General features: G+C 40.1%; 1 protein-coding gene and 1 pseudogene across 3 annotated transcripts in view; one reads left to right on the top strand and one right to left on the bottom strand.

Annotated features, from left to right (window-relative positions):
* The first annotated feature begins 825 nt into the window (after positions 1-825).
* The window catches only part of Xrn2 (5'-3' exoribonuclease 2), a 67,571-nt gene continuing 49,717 nt past the window's right edge, over positions 826-18,679 (top strand). For 2 of the 3 annotated variants that reach the window (XM_021646293.2, XM_060383128.1), the window contains exons 1-6: positions 832-1,020; positions 16,167-16,294; positions 16,377-16,488; positions 16,875-16,986; positions 18,117-18,175; positions 18,252-18,341. In XM_021646293.2, the coding sequence (XP_021501968.1) occupies positions 946-1,020; positions 16,167-16,294; positions 16,377-16,488; positions 16,875-16,986; positions 18,117-18,175; positions 18,252-18,341 (576 nt within the window). In that variant the 5' untranslated portion in view covers positions 832-945. Of the gene's footprint in view, positions 1,021-16,166; positions 16,295-16,376; positions 16,489-16,874; positions 16,987-18,116; positions 18,176-18,251; positions 18,342-18,679 lie in introns of all 3 variants that reach the window. The other variant, XM_060383127.1, reaches the window with a different exon arrangement.
* Positions 8,564-8,811, bottom strand: LOC110553979 (small ribosomal subunit protein eS27-like; annotated as a pseudogene).

Raw genomic sequence — 18,679 nt, 5'->3', positions numbered from 1 at the left:
TTTCTCTCTCTCTCTTTCTGGAGAATTCTTTCACATTGGAGTCACCAGCCTGACACAGCCAGCCAGCACAGAAGGCTCAACTAGTGATTAAATAAGACATGTCCCTCGCCTTTGTAGGTGTTCAATAAGTTCTAGAACGTGATATTAGCAAATGCTGATACACTGAGTATAGCGGCAAGGCTGTTTAACATCAAATTTTTCGCTAGATTCTGCAACTATTTTAAGTGACTTTTTGGGCTGAGTAATGCATTCATGCTGCTTTTCCAAAGGAGGAAAGTTCAGTTCCTGGTACAGCAGTTTGACTCCAGCTCCAGAAGATCTGACGCCTCTGGCCTCCAGAGGTACCAGCATTCGTGCACATACCCACACGTAGACATGAACACATATGCATATTAAAAATAAATCTTAAAACATACCATTAACAGTTGCTCATGAAAGCAGAATGTTTTAAATTGTAAAACATGTTATGTTGCTTTTTCGTAGTTCTGGTACAGCAAGCATAAAAATGAGAGAAACCAGGAAATGGAAACTTAATGTAAGCACTTCTGTTAAGCCCAAGACCGATCTGTGAGAAAGAAAACAAGATAGGCCACGCCCTTCCAAAGTCGTGACCAGAGGCAAGGACCTGCTGCCGCCGGCCGGCCTGCTGTGCCCCGCGCTCGGGAGACTACCGCGAGCGAGGGCTCTCCGGGGGAGCGCAGCACGCCGGGTCTCACCACCCAGCTCTCCAGCCTGCCCAGACCGACCACCGCTCGTGTAGTCCAGGCAAACCCTCGCTTAAGGGAGCGCCCTTCCCGGCGGCCCCCGCGGTGGGGGGAGTGACGCCACTTCCGGTCCTGAACGCACGTGGGAGGAAGTGCTGGTGCCCGCGGCTGCCGCTCCCGCCAGTCTCGTTGGTTACACTCTCTCGCTGACCCAGCCGCTGCCCCGAGCCGCCCGCTGGTCATGGGAGTCCCGGCGTTCTTCCGCTGGCTCAGCCGCAAGTATCCGTCCATCATTGTCAACTGCGTGGAGGAGAAGGTGAGGAGGCGGCCGGTACGCCGGAGCGGGGACTCGGCGCGCCACGTCTAGGCCTTGACCCTCGGGCCCGGGCGCGCGCCCCGGGCAGCCTCGCGGGCCGCTTCTCTGGTTCGCGGTTCTGGAGACGGTCTGGGCGGGGCGAGGGCGAGTCGGGGGTCCGCGGGGTCCTGGACGGCTCCTCCCCCGCCTGATAAGCGGGGCACCCCAGGCTCCGCCCACGGCTTTGTTTCCTTGGCTGCCCGCGCAGTTCTGGGCTCGAACGGGCGCCCTGGTTGGGCAGCCACCTAACGCGGGCTGCAGGGTCGGCAGGGTAGGGATTGCTTGCTGATGCTCACGTTTCGCATGTTTTTCACCCGAGCCTGGCCATTTGTTGCAGTTAACTGTACTGGGATAGCGGCTTGGACTAGGATTGGGGAAACGGTCTGTCTGCCGGCCGGCTCTGCTGTACGGGACAGCTCGCTGCTTGCTAATTTATAGGTAGACTTTTAGCCGTTCCGATTCGTGAGTTTTGCTTTCATCGTTCTCGTAGTTTTGTTTGAGTTCGACTTCGTACTCTCAATTAGAATTGCTAGATTGGAAAAGTTCCGGGCACATGTGTCCCCTCCCACTTCTGGCTTTAGAACGAGTACCCTGTCTGTCTCCAAGAACCTGCTTCTCGTTCTTAGATTTTTACTCTCTTCCTGTTTTAGAAGAAACCAGAAGCTTTGTTTTGGTGACATTCCCAGTATTTTTTGTGTTCTCAAACAAATTGCCAAGCTAAATCATTGTTTCCTTTGTAAAATTTAGCTTACCCCTGGGCCAAAGGGAAAGGTACAGTTTCTCATTCTGTCCTTGCCCGTCCTGTCTTCTCTCCGAAGATAGACGCTTCAACCTGTTTTGGTTCGATCTCGAAATATGCTTAAACTTGATTCTTACTGGTTTTAGGTCTGTCTCGTTCTAGGTAGAAGAATTAGACATTTATTCACCACCGCCCCCTCTTCCTAATGCTAATCCATTTATTGTTAAATTTTGTAACTTAACAGAGAACTTCTTTAAACTTTTATCGCGTCTAGGTGTGGCACATTCCTTTAAACCCAGCACTTGGGAGGCAGAGACAGGCTGATATCTTGAGTTTGGAGGTCAGACTGGTCTACATAGTGAGTTCAAAGCAAACTAAGGCTTTACATAGTGAGACCCTCTCTCAAAACAAAAATTCTGTCGCCTATACAAACTATCCTTTTCTACTTTCTAAGACTGATTTTAGCTGCCACCCCCAAGCTCTTAGGCCCCCCTGTACTTTCTAGTTCTCATTCAATCAAGATTGTCAAACTTTGACGGTAGAAGCTTCGAGAGAAGTGGCACTTGTTGACCGTTACACACATGATTCTAGTTTAGGCTGCTTATCTTTTATTAGAGAGTTATCCCCTCCCCATCCTACGCCGAACACACACTTTTGGCCTTCCTGCTCCGATGGAAAGGTGTCCTGGGAAGCCCAAGCACCGCACAGCTGTGAGAGGAAGCCTCAGCAGAGGTGAGGAGGGTATCCCCAGCTGAGCTGAGGAGCTTAACCTCGGCCTCTCTTCCACCTCCTCACTTCCCTTCCCTGCTTCATACCTTCTTGGCTTCTTCTGATGAGAGAGTCACACCAGGTAGCGAATCTCATGAAAAAGATTTATTGGGAGGGTCTGGGGTTAAATATTAATTGTCAGTTTGCTGTTAAGACAGGGTCTCACTGGTTGGCCTGGAACTCAAAAGATTCTGCCCGCCTCTGCCTCCCAAGTGCTGGGATTAAAGGTGCTGGTCTCTAGGCCTGACAGTTTTTGTGATATAATTGAAACAGGGTTCTTTAAATTATTTTTTGATTTTTTTGAAAAATTTCAATATTTCTGGACAACTTACCCCACTTAATAAATGTCAGTATCAGTGTGAAAACTAGAAAGGTTATGCTTCTAATTTATGATCCTTCCCTTTCATTCTTTTGGCGTTGATCAGTTTTTTGATTGCATGTGTTATACATAATGTTTTCTTTTCATACATTACATAATATATGTAGATCCCATTTACCTTTCCTATACTTTGTCTTGCTCCCCTCCTGCTAATCCCTTTTTTCCCAACAGGCTACCCTTCTGCTTTGACTTTTTCTGTGGATGAACTGGTCACAGTTTAATTAGTGTTTAGAAGAGTGGGTGGGTAAGAGCTTTTTCTTGTTTGTTTTTTGAGACAGGGTTTCTCTGTGTAGCTCTGGCTATCTTGGAACTTGCTTTGTAGACCAGGATGGCCTCAAACACAGTTCCATCTGCCTCTGCTTCCTGAGTACTAGTATTAAAGGCATACACCATCACCACCTGGTGAAAGTTTTTGAGTATGTATATGTATGTGCGGACACAGGTGTGTACCTGCTCTCAGGACAGGAGTGGAGGGACAGTGACATGTATGCATGTGTATGGAGTTCAGAGGACAACTTTGGGAAGTCAATTCTTTTTTCATTATCATATTCTCATATGTGTGTATGCACTTTGCTCTTTACTCCTTCCCATTACCTTCTTTCTGCAGAGGTCTAAAAGCTTCATATGAGAATCCATGCATTATTTGTCTGAGTCTGGTTGTTTAGCATAATGATTTCCAGTTCCATCCATTTTTCTGCAAATGGCATAATTTCAGTCATCTTTATGGCTTAATGTTCCAGTGTGTGTGTATGTACACATCTTTCTTTTGTGTACATGGAATTCTTAGGCTATTTTTATAAACTAGACACTGAATGTTAATAATGTCTCAGTAAATATGGATGTACAAATATTTCTGTTAAATGCTCACTTGGATTCCGTCTAGTATATATTCAGGAGTATACTCTAGCTAGATCATATCATATGGTAATTCTGTCTCTTCCTTCCTTCCTTCCTTCCTTCCTTCCTTCCTTCCTTCCTTTTTTTTTTTAAGACCCTTGATGCTCATTCCTGTAATGGCTGCAGCCATACACTTCCCCCCTAGTGTGTGTCACCGCTTCCTAGGATCTCTGCCAGCATATGAGGCTGGATTTTTTTTTTTTTTTAATGATAGTTATTCTCACTGGAGTGAAATATCACTATAGTTTTAATTTGCATTTCTTGATGACTAAGGATACTTGTTCATATTATTGTTCACTTTATCTTTTAAAAGGTGTTACTTAACTTTCTTATTAATTAGATTGTGTGTGTGTGTAAAATTTTCATTTCTTAGTGCCCTGTCGGATAAATAGCTGGTAAGGATGTTTTTCATTCTGTGTGCTCTCTTATTACCAGTTACTTGCTTTTTTATGAAGAGACTTAATTTCATGGTATCTCATTTGTTAATTCCTTTTTTTTTTTTCTTTAAATTTTATTTTTATTTGTGTGTGCGAGTGCCCTCTGAGGCATTGGATTTCCTCAAAAGCTGGAGTTACAGGCAGTTGTAAGCCACCTCATGTTGCTACTGGAAACTAAACTTAAACTTGGGCCCTCTAAAAGAGCAAAGCATATTCTCTACCACTGAGAGTCTCTTCATCTTCTCATTGGTCTGTTTTTCTATAAATTTCCTGGACAATTAGAGTCTTTGCTTGTGCTTTTATCTTGAAGTGTTTTCCTTACATTTTCTTTTCGTAGTTGAGAGTTTCAGGTCTAATATTTAAAATCTTGGTTCTTTTTTGAGTTTATTTTGTGATGAACAGGGAGAGATCTATGTAGTTTGACTCTTTTGCATGTGAATATTCAGTTCTGCAGCGTTGTTTGTTGAAGGGACTTTCTCTGGCATGTTTTTAGCACTTTTGCCAAATGCATGATGGTTATTGCTGTTTATTTCTGGGTCTTCTATATTACTTATTGTTTACATGTCTTTTTGTGGTCTATAACTGCTGTTTTTGTTACTGTGGCACTGTGGTATAATTTGAGATGGAGTGTAGTGACAGCTCTGGTGGTGTTCTTTTTGCTTAGGATTGCTTTGGCTTTTTGTATGAATTTTTTTCTCTCCTAGTGGAGAATGTCATTGGAAATTTGATAGGGACTATATTGAATCTGTAGGTTGCTTTTGGGCTGATCCAAAGCATGGGAGGTTTCTGCCTTCTGCTGTCTACATCCATTTCTTCAGTGTTTTACTGTCTTTTTTTTTTTTTTTAAAGATTTATTTATTATTTATACAACATTCTGCCTGCACACCAGATCTTACTATAGATGGTTATGAGCCACCATGTGGTTGCTGGGAATTGAACTCGGGACCTTTGGAAGAACAGCGAGTGTTCTTAACCTCTGAGCCATCTCTCCAGCCTGTTTTACTGTCTTTTATTTGGGGATTATATGCTTGGTGCATGCCTATAGAGAAAAACATAAGTATCTTCCTTCTTTTTTTTTTTTTTTTCCTTCCAGCCAGGGTTTCTCTGTGTAACATTGGCTGTCCTGGACTTGGTTTATAACCAGGCTGGCCTCAAACTCACTGCATCCCTGAGTGCTGCGATTAAAGGCATGAGTGTGCCCCTCACCTGGCTCTTCCTTATTCTTTTAGGACAAGGTTTCTCACTGAACTGGAAGCTCATTTATTAGGTGAGGCTAACTGACTAGCAAACTTCCAAGCTGTCCGTGTCTCACTCTCTCAACTCAGGGTTACGGGCACGCATAGCCATGGCCTGCTTTTTACATACAGATCCTGGGATTCACACTTACATGCTCAGTGCTCACAGATCAAGCACGCTTATGTATTGAGGCATCTCCCCAGCTTTCAACTTTCATTATAGAGTTCTTTTTACCTCCTAGATCATATTTGATATAGGATGGCTTTTATTGTTTGGTTGGTTGGTTGGCAGGCTTTGTTTTTGAAACTGTTGTGAATGGGATTTTTTCCCTAGTTGCTCAGCATGTTCATTATTTGTATATAGAAAAACTGCTATTATTTGAGACATTCTTGTTCTATAGACCAAGCTGACCTCTAACTCACTAGAGATCTATCTGCCTTCCTAGTGCCTGGATGCATTTGCTACTTGTCTTGCTTTGTCTTTTTAAATTATAAGTCACTGACTGAGCCCATTTAGGGCTGTTCACTTATATGGTTGTTGGGCTACCCATTGGAGCACTAACAATGTACTGGGGGCTAACCCCCCAAAGAATATTGACTCTTTGCTAGCTAGGGGCAGGGCTTTGTGACTTCCTCCCTTATTCATGCTCAGTGCTGACTGGCTTGATTTTGTGTAGGTTTTGAACAGGTAATCCCAGCTTCTGTGAGTTCATGAGTGCAATAGCCATGTCATGTCCAGAAGACAGCATTTCCACTCTTTAGAACTTAGATTGTTTCTGCTTCTTCTTCTATGATCTTCCCCCAACACTGGCGTGGAAGTTGATACAGATGTTCCATTTAGGGTTAAACAATTACGGGTTAAAAATGTTCTTGGCTGTTGCTGATTAAAAACAAACTTTATTTTGTATGCATATCTATGTGGGGTGTGCGTTGGTGTGCCTGTGGAGGGTATTTTGTGTGCATATCTGTGTGGGGTGTGCGTTGGTGTGCCTGTGGAGGGTATTTTGTGTGCATATCTGTGTGGGGTGTGCGCTGGTGTGCCTGTGGAGGGTATTTTGTGTGCATATCTGTGTGGGGTGTGCGCTGGTGTGCCTGTGGAGGGTATTTTGTGTGCATATCTGTGTGAGGTGTGCGTTGGTGTGCCTGTGGAGGGTAGAGAACAGATCTGGTTCTCTCCTACTGTATGGGTCCTCAGGCTTGTTATAGTTACCTTTACCCCATGAGCTGTCTTGTTGGTCCTTTTACTGATTGTATTTTAATGTTGATTTTTTTTTTTTAAATATCATGCTACTTCACTGAAAATGTTTATTAGCTCTAAGGGTTGGTAGAACAACTGAGCCTGTTCAATCAGGTTAGGTGCACCTAGGGGAGGGAGTGAAGATTGAGAAAAGACAAGATAAGAGAGAAGAAAAGAAAAACGAGACAGAGATTGGGAGGTTCTCGGCCAATGCTGAGACAAGTTTATTTTTCCAGTCATCTCTTTATACCCAACAGCCCTTACATAAGCTTTTTGTAGGAGTACACTTAATACAATAAGTAAAGTCAAAGCCAAGATGAAAAAATGTAGAACTGTATACAGAAAATTAACCAACTTTCCTATTGCACTTTTTATGATGCGTCTTAAAGTCTGTGGAGTGTTTCACTCTGTACTTTCTCAGGCAACAAGAGTAGGCCAAGAATCAATCTTCTCATGTGTAAAGGCAAATGATTCGTCAAGCCTTCAATAGCTCTCATATTATTTGAACAGCTTCCAAACGGTAGGGTCTTTAGGGTATTGTTGTAGGTGGCTATTAATATTTACTATTGATATATCTTCTGGTAAAGCTGCTGTTAATCCTAAACAGCTCTATACCCAAATCACCACACAGACACTGGGATTTATTTAATTAACCTAGAGTACAAGGCTGGGCAATAGTTAAACCATCCTAAACCTGCAAGCCCTCATAATTTCTTAACAATTAGATTTCCCACATTATACTTGCTTTTAGTGATATATTGGGTCCAATCCATCTCTCCATGTCATTCCAAGACCTTTCCTCCTGCTTCTGTCTTCCAGCTCCCCTCTGCCCCTCTCTCCTCCTCCTCTGCATCTTACCTTCCTGTCCTCTGGCTCTTCCCTCTCTTTCTGCTTACTTTCTATTGCTCAACATTGTGGCTAGTTGCTTTATTTTGGCATGTTTACACAAAGTTGAGAATAAGTATCACAATGCAGTGTCCGGATTGGAACCAGAGAGTGGGGGAGAGAAATCAGCATTTGAATGAACAAGGGTAAGGTGTATACATTTCAAAAGAACATTATACCAACAGAGTATTCTTAAAATTATTTGTTTATGTATGCCATGGCAATAGCTTTTATCCACTGAGCCATCTCAATTAACCTATCCCTAGAATATTTTAAGTACAAAACATTCAGTCTGCAAATAGGAATAATTTACTTCTTTTCTATTTATACCAAGTTTCTCTTTCTCTTTTGCCTTTTCACTCCAGCTAAGAGTTTCAGTGCTATATTGTGGATAAGAGTGAGTAGAGTAGATATTCTTGTCACATTTCTGTTTTTAGAGAAAATGCCCAACCCCAGTTTACTATTGGCTGTGTTGCTCATACATGATATTTCATTATGTTGAGGTATGCTCTTTCTATTCCTAATTTCTTGTGGGATTTATCATAAAGGAGTGTTGAACTTTGTTGGAGTCTTTTCTGTATCTAAGATCATGTGGTTTTTCCTACTTTGCTCTATTTATGTAGTGTATTAGATTTCTATATTAGATTTCTGTATTAGATTTGTGTATATTGAATAATCCCCGTGTGCCTGGAATTGAAACACTTAATTATAAGAGCTTTTTAATGTGTTGTTGAATTTAGTTTGAAAGTGTTTTAATGAGAATTTTGTGTCTGTTCACAGGGAGAAATGATCTATCTGTAATTTTGTTGTTGTGTTCATATTCCCTTGTGGTATCATCAGAGTGATAATGTGTTTTTGTTTTGTTTTGTATTTGATCCCAAAATGTGTTTATTGGGATGGTTCCCACTCAGCTTGAATCAGGTACTTTCAGTGCTGCTTTCTTCTGAAGGAGTAGCCTTCTGTCAGCCTTGCTTTTTTGCCTGTAGACTGACAAGGAACAGTGGGTCAGCCAACACACAAGACTGTGCATGGCTAAAGACCATGGTGATTTTAAAGCATCCTGAGCATTTCATATCCATAAAGTAGGAATTGGGGCTCTGCACCAGGCCCTTTTTCTTGTGTTTCCTCTTTTCTCTGTGGAGGGATGAAGGAGAGAGAGCCTTTGTGAGAGGCATGTTCTCTTGTAGGAAAGTTGTCACCACTGGACAAGTGATAATGTTTTTTGAGAATGAGGTTGTTGTTTTTAAAATTTTTATTATTTTTAAAAAGTTTTGGTTTTGCAAGACAGGGTTTCTCTGTGTAGCCTTGGCTGTCCTTTGTAGACCAGGCTGGCTTTGAACTCACAGATAATCACTGCTTGCCTCTGCCTCCCAAGTGCTGGGATTAAAGACTGCACCACTGTGTCCGCCTTGTCTTTCTGTTTTGTGGAACAGTTTGAGGAACACTGGTGTCATTTCTTATTTAAAGATCTGGTAGAATTTTAACAGTGGAATCTGTCCTGGCCTGGCTTTTCCTTTTATCAGGAGATTCTATTACTGCTTCACTTTCACTGTGCATTATAGTTCTGTTTAAACATAAATTTTAAATTTGGTAGGTCATATATGTCTAGGAATTTTTACACTTCTAGGTTTTCCAGTTTACTGGAATAGAGTTTTCAAAGTAGTCTCTCATGGACCTCTGAATTTCATTAGTATCTATTTGATGTGCTCTTTTTGTTTGTTTGTTCCTAGCTTTATCAATTTGAATCTTCTCTCTTTTGGCTAATTTGGTTGATCATTCTTTTGCTGCGGTTGTGTAATCCAGCCTGTTTGACTTTGAGTGCATGCTGCTGCAGCAAGCATAGGATCAGCCAGTCTGGTTAATCCTTTCAAGATTGGTAGCGTATTGTTACGGCTGAGGTTTTTCATTCTCAGCGAGGAAGACTGTTAGAGAAAGCCCAGGAGCATCTGTCTACATCTTGTGTCATGGACACATATACTTCTATTTATGTGTAGAAATCTAAAGTGAAATGATGAGATTATGTTGTAGGCTCAGGGTTTAGCAATAAGATCAGTTCTCCAAGCCTATGGTTTCAAATAAGGGTGGGTCACTTTGACTTCAGCAGTACGTGAGAGTTCTTAGGTGCTTCCCTTCATTACCAATGATTAGTGTTCCGAGGTTTAGAGACTCTAGATATTCGAATAATGTTATTTGAGTGTGGTTTCTGGTAACAAATGATAGTAGAGCACTTTATCAAGCTTTATGTATCCTCTTAGGCAAGAGGTCTGTTCCAATTTTTTTGACCATATATGAATTAAGATTATGTTCAGTTTTATTTAGATATTCTAGATAGAAGTCCAGGTTGATAAATATTTGTACATACTTTCTGTTAATTTTCAGATTACTGTCTTGAAGAATATCTTTTAAAAACTTGTCATTTTAATTTTATGTTTTGCTTACATGTCTGTGCACCATGGGTGTGCAGTACCTGTAGACACCAGAAGAGGGAGTCGGAACCCCTGGAACTGGAGTTACAGAGTGGAGAGCCCCATGTGGGTGCTGAGAACAAACCCAGGTCCTCTGAGGGAGCCCAGTGGCCTTACTTACTAAGCCTTCTCTCCAGCCCCTTAGATTTTTAAATTTCAGTGATGGGTTTAGTAAGCTTTTTCTTTTGATTTTCTGCTTTTTGTTGTTAAAGTTAAGTTTTGCCAAGGTCATTTGAACTCTTTTCAAGTTTTCCTAAAGAAGTTTTAGTCTTCGTTTGTTGATTTTTATTTATTTTTTAGTGTGTTAAACCTTCCATTCCTTGAAAGACCCCAGAGATCATGTTGTATTGGAATTTTTTGGTTTTTGTTTTGTTTTAATTTTTTTGGATTCAGTTCAGTAAATTTTTCTTTTTACATATATATTTACAAAAAAATACTTGTAGCATTCTTGCAATGTCTTTTAGTGGCTCATTTGTATTTTATTTTTTGAGATGGGGGCCTCTCTTATTATGTAGCCCTGGTTGGCTTTGGTATTAGTATGATAAACTGAATTGATTTTTGAAGGTTAAATTGAATTTGCATTCTTGGGCTAAATTTCACTTGGTCCTGTTGTTCTCTCTCTCTCTCTCTCTCTCTCTCTCTCTCTCTCTTTCTCTCTCTTTCTGTATATACGTGTGTGTTTTGCTGGCTTCATTTGCTAGTATTTTGTTGAGGATATTTGCATTGATATTCCCCTGAGGTGCTCATATGTAGCATTTTTCTTGTTATGGTATGCTTTGTCTTGATTTGATGTTAACATACACTCGCCTTGTATAATGAATTAGGAAGTATTGGAAAGGGTTGATGAATAGCTTCAGTTTAAAAGTTTATTATGTGTGTGTAGCATAATATGGCGACTGTGTGTCATGGCATTTACATGGTGGTCAGAGGACCATTTTTCAGAGTTGGGTCTTTGTCTACCTTTATATGGTTTCTGGGGAATGAATTCAAGTAGCCAGGATTGCTCAGGGAGTGCCTCACCCTCTGAGCCATCTCACTGGCCTAAATGTTTTTAAATTACATTTATTTTATTTGCTTGGGGCTATGAATATATGCCATGTTGTCCATTTGGTGGTCAGTTTTCTCTACCATGTGGGTTCCAGAGGTTGAACTCAAGTCATTAGGCTTGGCAGCATGGCCTGTCCCTTCTGAGCTGTCTTGCTGACCTTAATCTTCATTATTTAATGATAACTGTCCTCAATTCCTAGATAAAAGTTTTCTTTGCTTAATACTTTTTGTTTCTATATTATCCTTCTTCCCTGAGAAGTAAGGTGTTGAAAGTTACTAAGCATTTACTATTTATTTATTTAAATTTTTAGATTTAGTATATTATGTGAATGTTTTACTCTATGCATGCATGTGGTGCCCTTTGGAGTTCAGAAGAAGGCATCAGATTCGCTGCCATGTAAGTGCTAAAAATCAAATCTGAGTAATTCCTACTTTTCCCCCCTCACAAAAGAACACCAAGCCACACAACCATAACGTATATGCAGAGGACCTATCTCAGACCCATATGGGGACTGTGATTGCCACTTCAGTCTTTGTGAGTCCCTATGAACCCTGCTTAGTTGACTCTGTGAGCTGTGTTCTCATGTTGTCCTTGAGCCCTCTGACTCCTACAGTCCTTCATTCCCCCTTCTGAGGGGTTGCCCTGGCTCCACCTAGTGTTTGTTTTTGGATCTATACATGTGCTTCCATCAGTTGCTGGATGACGCCCCTTTGATGACAGTTGGGCTAGGCACCAATCTATGAGTGTAACAGAATATCATTAGGAATCATTTAATTTCATTTTATGTTTTAAATTTGGCTAGTCATGTTTGGTTCTATACAGGGTCTCTGGGCTGTCCTGCCTCTGGTTCCTGGCCATCCAGGCAGTAGTGTCAGGCATGGGTTCCCTCTCAAGGCATGATCCCCAGGTTGGACCGGTCATGGGTTTGCTATTTGCACAAGTTCGGTGCCACTTGCCACCATTGCCCCAGCACATCTTGCAGTCAGGGTGGTGTGGAGGCTGAAGGGTTTGTGGCTAGGTTGAGTGTCCCAGTTTCACTGCTGGGAGCCTTACCTGGTCATAGAAGATGTCTGGTCCCGGCTTCATATCCCCATTACTAGGAGACTTCTCTAGGATCACTCTGGTAGATTTCCAGGGAGTTTCCATTGCACTAGGTTCCCCCAACCCCCACCCTCATATTGCAGTTCTCTCTCCCAGTGCTCTCTCCCCCCATCCTTCCCGCATTGTGTAAAATGTACCGCATTTTCTTTATCTGGCCTTTGGTTGAGGGACTTCTCAGTTGTTTCCAGTTTCTGGCTGTTAGGAATAAAGCTGCAGTGAACATGGTTGAACAAGCGTCCTTGTGGTACAGCTGTGTCTTGAGGTAGATCATTTTCCAATTTTCTGAGAAACTGCCATACTGATTTCCAAAGTGGTTGTACAAGTTTGCACTCCCACCAGCAATGGAGGAATGTTCCTCTTGCTTCATATCTTTGCCAGCATAAGCTGTCACTTGTGTTTTTGACCTTAGTCATTCTGATGGCTGTGAGGTGGAATCTCAGAGTCATTTTCATTAGCATTTCCCTGATGGCTAAGGATGTTGAACATTTCTTTAAGTACTTAGCTATTTGAGATTTCTCTGTTGAGAATTCTCTGTTTAGATCTGTACCCCATTTTTTAATTGGATTATTTGGTTTGTTGATATCTAGTTTCTTGAGTTCTTTATATATTAGCCCTCTGTCAGATGTGAAATTGGCGAAAACATTGTCCCATTCTGTAGGCTATTGTTTTGTCATATTGATGGTGACCTTTGCCTTACAGAAGCTTATCAGTTTCTTGAGGTCCCATTTATTGTTGATCTTAGTGCCTGAGCTGCTGGTGTTCTGTTCAGAAAGTTGTCTTCTGTACCAGTGTGTTCAAGGCTGTTCTCCACATTCTCCTCTTTCAGGTTCAGTGTGTGTGGTTTTATGTTGATGTCTTTGATCCACTTGTACTTTAGTTTTGTGCAGGGTGTTAGATAATAAAGATCTATTTGAATTCTTCTACATGCGGACATCCAGTTAGACCAGCACCATTTATTGAAGATGCTCTCTTTTTTTCCATTATAATAATTCTAGCTTCTTAATAAAAAACCAGGTGTCCACAGGAGTGTGGGATTTACTTGTGGGTCTTTCATTAGATTCCATTGATCAACCTGTCTGTTTTTATGCTATTGCTGTGTAGATTTTATTTCAGTAGCTCTGTGGACAGCTTGAACTCAGGGATGGTGATACCTCTGGATTTTCTTTTATTGTACAGGATGCAATATATTTAAAGAGGATAATTTTAGTATTTGTTCGTTGAATATTTTTTTCTGCTCCATCTTTTTTCCTTTCCTTACTATTATATGTATGTACATTTTTCATACATCTTCATGGGTTTCCTTGGTAAAGTTACTGTTTGTACTTAGAACAATTTCAAATTTCAGACATATATATATATATGTATACACACATACATACATACATATATTTATTGTTTGTTTTTTTGAGACAGAGTGTTTATGTGTATCTCTGGCTGTCCTGGAACTCTAATTGAGCTCTCTTGATTCAGCATATATCTATGTAGAACTGTCTAAAGTTCTCTCCTTCCATATCCCTTACCCTCACTTACAATATATATTGAGGCTTGTTTTCATGCTCTTCCCTCCCTCTGGGTAACCACTTTTCTGAAGTAGTGTTTGTCATCATTCCCTTGCTAGTCTCTGTGCTTTCAATGAATGTGTATTCAGCCCTGAACAATATCTAATTAATGTGTATTTTCTGCCTCTTAAATTTTTTGTTCAGTGGTATTTTTATAACTACTCAGCTCACTTTTTAGATCTTACTTGGCGTGGCAGGCCAGTATATAGATATACTACAGTCTTCATGAGCGTTTTCCTCACCTAACTTAGCTTCTGAATTTTATTCTTAAATAGCTTTATTGGAATAATAACTTTTTATTTGCATATTAAGTACACATGATAATAGGCTTCACTGTGACATTGTCATACATACAAAATTATTTTGATCATGTTCATTCCCTGTAGGTGCTACTTTTAAACTCTCTTTTACTTGGGGTTCCTTAAGCCTCTACTTCTCTTCCAACCCCCAGCCCTAGGTATGAGAGAATGAAGATCAGAAGGGACAAAGTTCTGCCTGGCTAGGGTCATTGGGTTCTTTGGGGTCATACCACTCTCAGTCATCTGGATATCCAGCAGCAGACTTCTTGCTTCTCCAGCTGTCTCCGTGAGCCCCCCGCTCCCCCTTGGAGTCTCCTTGAAGCCTCCTTCCTCTATCTGGGCTCTGGTATTTATACCCTCTGAGAGTCCTCAGAATTAAACTAACTGCAGCTGGCAGTTATCAGCTGTGGACAAACTAAGGCAGTTCACATTTCATGCTTGGAATTAAAACAAAACCCTGTTTGTAGAACATAACTGAGTTTTTAAAGAAACCAAAACTTTCACTACAATTCCCCATTCTTCTTGAGGTATAAATTCTATATTATGAAATTTACATTCTTGAAATACCACTTTTTTGTTTATTTGATTATTTGCTATGCAGTCTTGACTGGCCTGAAACTCACTACATAAGACCAGTCTGGCTTCAGATGGGTAGAGCACTACCTGTCTCTGCCTCCCACATGCTGGGACCAGTGGCATGCACCGTTGTGCCCAGTAGTGTCAGTAGTTTTTGTGTATTATAGTTGTGTGGTCATTGCTGTTATGTAATTTTAGAAGTGAATACACATCAGTAGTCACTTTTGTTTCTCTCACCCTTTCCCGAGCCCTCAGCTTGACACAACCATTTTCTGCTTTCTGTTTCTACAGATTTCTAGAGACTTTTTCATATAATCTTAGAGGATGTGGTCTTTGGTAACTATTATCTTTAGCATAATGTTTTAAGATTACCCATGACTTAGCATGTACATGATGGGCTTTTAAATTATGTCCCCTTTTTTTTTTCCCTCTCTTGCTTTGTGTGTGTTTAAGGATTCATACTATTAGTAAAACAAAGACTGGGTCTTGTGCTAATCTTTTGCTGAAGCTCTGGAAGAAAAAGGCAAAAAGCACTGTCATTATAAAAGTATAATTGAGAACCTTTGAGAGTACAGCCCTACTTTTTGAAGATTCACAGTGTAGTTGGGTAGAAATAACAAATTAATCTGAAAATTATGATGATGTTATAAGAGGATAAGCAAAATTCTAAGGAAATTCAGGAAGGAAACAGTTCATGTCTTTAGGGTGATATGTTACAGATACTGTGAAGTGATTGACATTTGATTTGAATCTGGGCTCTAAAGAGTTATTAAGATTTTAGGAAGTGAGTGTTGGTAGAGAGGAAGAACACTTTCAACCAAAAGGTGTAATAGAGAGAAATAGTGAGATGACAGTGTTTTCTTGGAACTTTTGTTTGTGTTTTGTTTTTAGGTGTTCTTTTGAGATGGGGTCCTACTCTTATCACTGTGGAACTAACTATCTAGCCTTGAACTCTGGACACTCCTTTCTCAGCTCCTGGGTGCTATGCTCAGGTGTTGGCTACCATTCCTGGCCTGTAGGAGCTTTTGAGAAATGAACTGGGGCTCTGTAATACTGTTGCAGGTCAGGCTCATTGTTTAGCGGTTTAGTATGGGAATCATTGGGAAAGTAGGCAAGGCACAGATGCTTTTGTGTTTTACTGAGTCATCTCTGGACTGGAAATGAGATGGTGTGACAGTAGTTGTGACTTTCTAGGTATCATGTGATAGCATGCTCATGGCAGGGAAGGAGATGAAATAGAACTTTGAATGATATGGGAAGTGATGAAGATGACTCCCTTCACCTTACTTGGATACCTCAGTGATCTCACATAATTAACTTTTGAACTAGAAGTTGTTCACATTTTAATGGGTTAAGGGTTAATTTGATTTGCACTTGAAGTGTTTTATTTCCAGTTTTAAAATTAAATTGGTTTAAACTGTGCTTAGTAGTTGCTTTGTTTAGATATAAACAATCAAACTATTACTTATCACTTCTTCATAGCCAAAAGAATGCAATGGTGTAAAGATTCCAGTTGATGCCAGTAAACCTAATCCAAATGATGTGGAGTTTGATAATCTGTATTTGGATATGAATGGAATCATTCATCCTTGTACTCATCCTGAAGACAAGTATGTATCTATTTTTGTCATTGATAGCACCAGTCACAAAAGAAGTACTATATTCTATTACATTATTTGCTTATCATTATAGACCAGCACCAAAAAATGAAGATGAAATGATGGTTGCAATTTTTGAGTACATTGATAGACTTTTCAATATTGTAAGACCAAGAAGACTCCTCTACATGGCAATAGATGGAGTGGTAAGTGCTAAAATCATTTACAAGTCCCTATTTTTGTTCTTGCTGTTTTCTGACTCAAGTTAAGTCTGCTGAATAGTAAAAAATGTTGACTGTGGTTATTTTCAGGAAAAAAGGCTCATACTTAAGTAATTCATTGACATTGTCTTTTAATACTTACTCTGATTCATTTTCTGTGCAGTGCTAGGCTTATTGATGATACCCCTTTGGAATGACAGACCAGTAAGCGAATTTAGTTACTTAAAAGTACTAGGTGATACATGCAAAGGTGTTGAGAGGAGAGGCAGTTTGAATTTACTATGGGGATAAAAGAGAATGTTGAAAATAATGTATAGATTTGTTGTGAATATTTTGAAAGCATTATGTAAACATGAGATACATGTTTTTAGGCACCACGTGCCAAAATGAACCAACAGCGTTCAAGGAGGTTTAGAGCATCAAAGGAAGGAATGGAAGCAGCCGTTGAGAAGCAGCGAGTCAGAGAAGAAATACTTGCCAAAGGTAGGGAGAGTGTATCTTTAAGTTAAACCTTTTCCCTTTCTCTGCAGTTCTCAATGCTTTAAAATTCCTTGGTGCATACTAGGTTACAGCTAAGTCTCAGAGAAGAGGAAAGTGGGAGAAGGAGGCTGAGGCCAACTGGAACTGGTTCCTCCAACTCAGTGTGTATGGGGTGACATTTGATTGGTTTTATCAGGTTTATTTGTTTGTGTGTGCTACCCACAGCAGTATAATAGAAAAGTCATGATTTTTTGGGGGGAGGGCAAAAGGGGTCATAAAATTGCTTTTTACATCTGTTGAAAAAGATGTGATGGACCTGCATTTTAAATTTTACTATGCTATCTTAATTTGTTTAGAGGTGTGAAGTGTATAAGTGTATAGTTATTTTAGCTATAGCTTATAATTAAGACTTTCCCCAACCCTCAGGGTTTCTCTGTAGCCATAAACTCATTCTGCAGACTGGCTGACCTCACACTCAGAAATTTCCCTGCCTCTGCCTCTCGAGTGCTGGGATTAAAGGCATACACCACCACAGCTGGTTGTAATTAAGACTCTTACAGCTTGTTGATGATAAAATATTTTAGTGATTTATTAAGAACTATTGTCAGAATTAAAACTATTGACCAATGCTTATGCTATTATAGAGGAAGGACCTCATGATTTTTGTTTCTGTGTTGTAGCATCTTTTATATGCTATGTATTGTAAGACAGTCTTGTTAAAAAAGTGGTTCTGAACCTGTGGGTTGTGACTCGTTTGGGGGATTAAAAGACCCTTTTTCAGAGGTCTGCATATGAGATATTCTGCATATCAGATATTTACATTATGATTCATAACAGCAAAATTACGAATTATGAGGTAGCAATGAGAATAACTTTATGGTTGGGGGTCACTACAACATGAGGAAATGTATTAAAGGGTCGCTGCAAGATAGGTTGAGAGCCACTGTGTTAAAGCTTAATTTAAATTGAAAAGGGAGGAATGCTATTTTCCTCTCAGAGAGGGTGTGATCTTTTTCTTAGATGAAAACATCTTTTTTTCATATTTGAATTTTCTTTATTACCGTTTTGCCTTAATTTTGATTAATTTACTTCACTTTTTATGGGGAAAACAAAACCTTGCCTCTTTTGTCTAGGTGGCTTTCTTCCTCCAGAAGAAATAAAAGAAAGATTTGACAGCAACTGTATTACACCAGTAAGTAGTCTCAGGCTTTGCTAGCTATTGCTAACTCTTAAATGATAGGTTAATTTCTTTCTTTCTATCATTTTAGGGAACTGAGTTCATGGACAATCTTGCTAAATGCCTTCGCTATTACATAGCTGATCGTTTAAATAATGACCCTGGGTGGAAAAATTTGACAGTAAGTTTCACACTTTGGTACTTCAGAAAGATTAGAGTGATCATTCGAGGCTGTACTTTGATATGGCTGATATTATTTATCCCTTTCCTCTATAAAATGCTAGTTGACTGTCAGAGAAAAGTGAAGGTCTCCAGATCATTGGACTTGGGCTATCTTGCATGGTCAGGTTTATATAGCTGAATTTTCTCTTAATGCCAATTTTGGTCTCTTACCTCACTGTGAAGCTGTAAAAATGGGACTCATAATTTTTAAAAATACACATAAAAGAATAAAGTTTTAACTAGAAAGTAGGTGTGTCATCAGATATCAGAATGTAGCAGATTTAAGTTATGGGACTG

Source organism: Meriones unguiculatus, chromosome 4 (genome assembly GCF_030254825.1).
Source record: "Meriones unguiculatus strain TT.TT164.6M chromosome 4, Bangor_MerUng_6.1, whole genome shotgun sequence".
Classification (NCBI taxonomy): domain Eukaryota; kingdom Metazoa; phylum Chordata; class Mammalia; order Rodentia; family Muridae; genus Meriones; species Meriones unguiculatus.
The sequence above is the reverse complement of the archived record's forward strand: the minus strand, read 5'-3'. Positions and strand labels throughout refer to the sequence as shown.